Below are 2,767 nucleotides of genomic sequence, written 5' to 3'. Positions count from 1 at the left end.
AGCTGAGGCGCGGGGGCAGCACCCGCCCCCTCCCCGTCCCAGCAGCAGAAAGTTCACGGTGTGACGCTGCTGTTTTTGCTCCCCGCTGTGAGCCAGAGCCCTTGGCAAGCTGTGGGATGATACCCGTCCCCATGTCCTGAACTTTGACCAAAGATGCTGTTCAACTGTGGTGCCTTACCTGTGGTTGGAGTGGAGCAAAGCCTGAAAAATCATCCTTGTCCACCACGGATGCCACCACCTAGAGCCAAAGACAGACAGGTAGTGACTTTGTGCTTGTAGACCTCTGATGTCCATCCCTCCTCCTTCGACTCTGGCCAAGACAGATTCCTCAGGATACTTTATGTTCAAGAGGGACCATGATTTTAGGCTAAGCACCTTTGATTACAAGCCGAGCGCCTCTGGCACCAAACCTTACCCCCCAGCTGTGTCCTCAGACCTTAGCCTCAGTGTTACTGTGGTTAGAGTCATTACAACCTAAAAGTTTCCTTTTATGTTTTGATCACAAAAGTTGACAGGAGCTGAAGTGTCCAGCTCAAGCCCTTACCTCCTATAGGTGACTTTAAACATAATTTAGAAAGTTCGTAAATGCTTGTGTGTGTGTTTCTGGGTTCCCCTGACACTTGAGGAGCTGCTTGGCTCTTGATGATCTGATTCCCCAGGGCCCACACAGCCCATTTTTCCCTTTCATGAGGAGCACTGTCTCCCAGGACCTGAGCCCAAGGGAGATATCACTTAGCTGAAAAGACCCTTTCAAATGGAGCAAGGGAAGAACTGGAGGTCATTTTGTGGGTGTCAGGTGTTAAATATCTTCTTTTTCCCTTCCTGAAAAGATCTTGGCTCAAGTTGAAGCTGCAGTGGGACCCTTCCAGCTTATTGCTGACTGACTGTCCCTCGTGTCTCACTAAGGAGAGAAACTGAAAATTGGCCGCGCTCTGCACAAACTTGCTTTTAGTTCCTCTGTTGTTGCAGAGTCCCTGTTGCCCAGCAGACAACCTATCTGCCATCCCTCCCTCCACACATGAGGGTGATCCCCAGGGCATGGACCAGTTCTGTATCTCTGGCTGCCCACCAGCTAGTGGGTAGAAGCAGCTCAGAGGGGTGATGAGAGGGCAGTCAGCATCTCTCCTTAGCCCACAGGCTTGGCCTGAATAAATAAATTTCTTTCTTACCATGGCCTTTCCCAGGTAGTCCTTCTTCTCCAGCTGAGCCACTTGCTTTTCATTTGGTCTAAAGAGCTTCCCTGCAGGAACGGCCACCAGCTCGCAGAGCTTCTGCTTCTGTAGCACAGAGAAGTCGTAGTGCTCCTCAGAGGGGAGAGCAGGGACCGCTTAATGTCCCCTTCCTTCTAACCCCTCTAGGGTTAAGCTCTCACTGCACGAAGGCAAAACACCACCATGACAGCCCGGCCCTGACCTGGTCCATTTAACACAGTCTTCACATTCCCACCTCCCCAGTGGCCCATAGTTCTTCTCACCAACTCATGGCTTACTGTAACACCCACATTTTGCTCAGCCTGCCGCAATCTCCTCCTGCTCTGCTAAAGCCATAGCTAAAAGGTGGTTTCTCTGTCACTGGGATTTTTCTCCCTGCTCCTGTGGGGCTTCTGTGAGCAAACACAGAAGCTTTAAGACCGGCTCCTCCTTACCAGGATGGCTTCCATTGCCTTGTCAATCTTGTTGTGCTGGGGCTCGCTCTTCATGCTCATGGCCAGTGTCAGGTGCTCCTCAGCTTTCTTCCAGTCCTCCATCGTGGCGTACACCAGTGCAATGTTGTAGAGTATCTGCCAGAGGGATGGGAGCAAGGAAATGAGCTCTGAGAGCAGCTGGATCATTGACAGGAGGATGGTAAAGGAGAGGACAGGAGCGTGGTGGCACCACCAGCTTGCTTGCTTTTTCACAAGGCACAAAGAGAAGCTGGCTGTCTTCACCTTTGATTTCTTGAGCTGGTGAACTGACTTTTGGGATCAAAACTGCTGGCCAAGTCTTTCTCACCTCGCAAGCAAAGAGCCTGTATCGCAGCCCCAGGATCTTGTAGTCAATGAGCTGGTTGCCTCTTAACTGGGCCAGCGCCTCTTTGAAATCCTCAATGGCCTTTTCATGGCTGTGGAGCAGAGGACAAGGGTATCATCACCTCGTGGTGGCAATCTGTCTGCCTCTAAGTCTTTACTTAAACTTGTATGAGTTTAGTTGGGTCTCTCCTCTCTCCTTGCAATGTTTTCAGATATCCCATGGGGAGGAGAGATGCTCCAAGGATGGTGTTCAACCCAAGACTGCACTGCTGATGAGGAGGAGCCTGTTTTACCTTGAGAGGTTGTGCTTCGGCCCCAAGGGTACCAACGGGCCTGGGGCTGCCCTCAGCCAAAGGCTGGCTTCTCTACAAGTGGTAAGATTGAAACTTTAAACCCTTTAACTCACTTCTGCCTTCGGTAAAACACAGTCCCCCGCTGGAAATAAGCCACTGCCAAGTGCTTGTCGCAGCCGATGCTCCGGGTAAATGCCTGCGTGGAGGTAAGGGTGGGGCAAAAAGGAAAGATCTTTTAAAAAATGAGGTGTAGAGAGGTTATACCTGTCGTGCTTTAGCCAAGCAGCCTAAGTTGGGCTCTGTGGGATGCATCTCCCTGCAGTGCTGTCCACAGGGTGGTGCAACCTCTACCAGGCTCCTCATTTTTTTGAGCTGGAATCAGCTGTCCCTGGATACTCGGCAGCTTAGTGCCTCTGTGGGAGAGAGGGAGGATGAGCAGCAAGCCATGCACCCCATCTGCTGCTTC

At 51.5% G+C, this 2,767-nt stretch overlaps 1 protein-coding gene across 1 annotated transcript in view; it reads right to left on the bottom strand.

Moving 5' to 3' along the window:
• Window positions 1-178: 178 nt before the first annotated feature.
• Window positions 179-2,767, bottom strand: part of LOC103771695 (neutrophil cytosol factor 2-like) — a gene marked incomplete at both ends in the record, with an annotated part of 2,844 nt that continues 255 nt past the window's right edge. Inside the window, 5 exons of the mRNA XM_008938998.1 lie at window positions 179-238; window positions 1,170-1,277; window positions 1,646-1,780; window positions 1,992-2,100; window positions 2,415-2,497. Of these exons, the coding sequence (XP_008937246.1) occupies window positions 179-238; window positions 1,170-1,277; window positions 1,646-1,780; window positions 1,992-2,100; window positions 2,415-2,497 (495 nt within the window). The remainder of the gene's footprint in view (window positions 239-1,169; window positions 1,278-1,645; window positions 1,781-1,991; window positions 2,101-2,414; window positions 2,498-2,767) is intronic.

The sequence above is a fragment of the Merops nubicus genome, unplaced genomic scaffold (genome assembly GCF_000691845.1).
Source record: "Merops nubicus isolate BGI_N331 unplaced genomic scaffold, ASM69184v1 scaffold47014, whole genome shotgun sequence".
Lineage (NCBI taxonomy): Eukaryota > Metazoa > Chordata > Aves > Coraciiformes > Meropidae > Merops > Merops nubicus.
The sequence above is the reverse complement of the archived record's forward strand: the minus strand, read 5'-3'. Positions and strand labels throughout refer to the sequence as shown.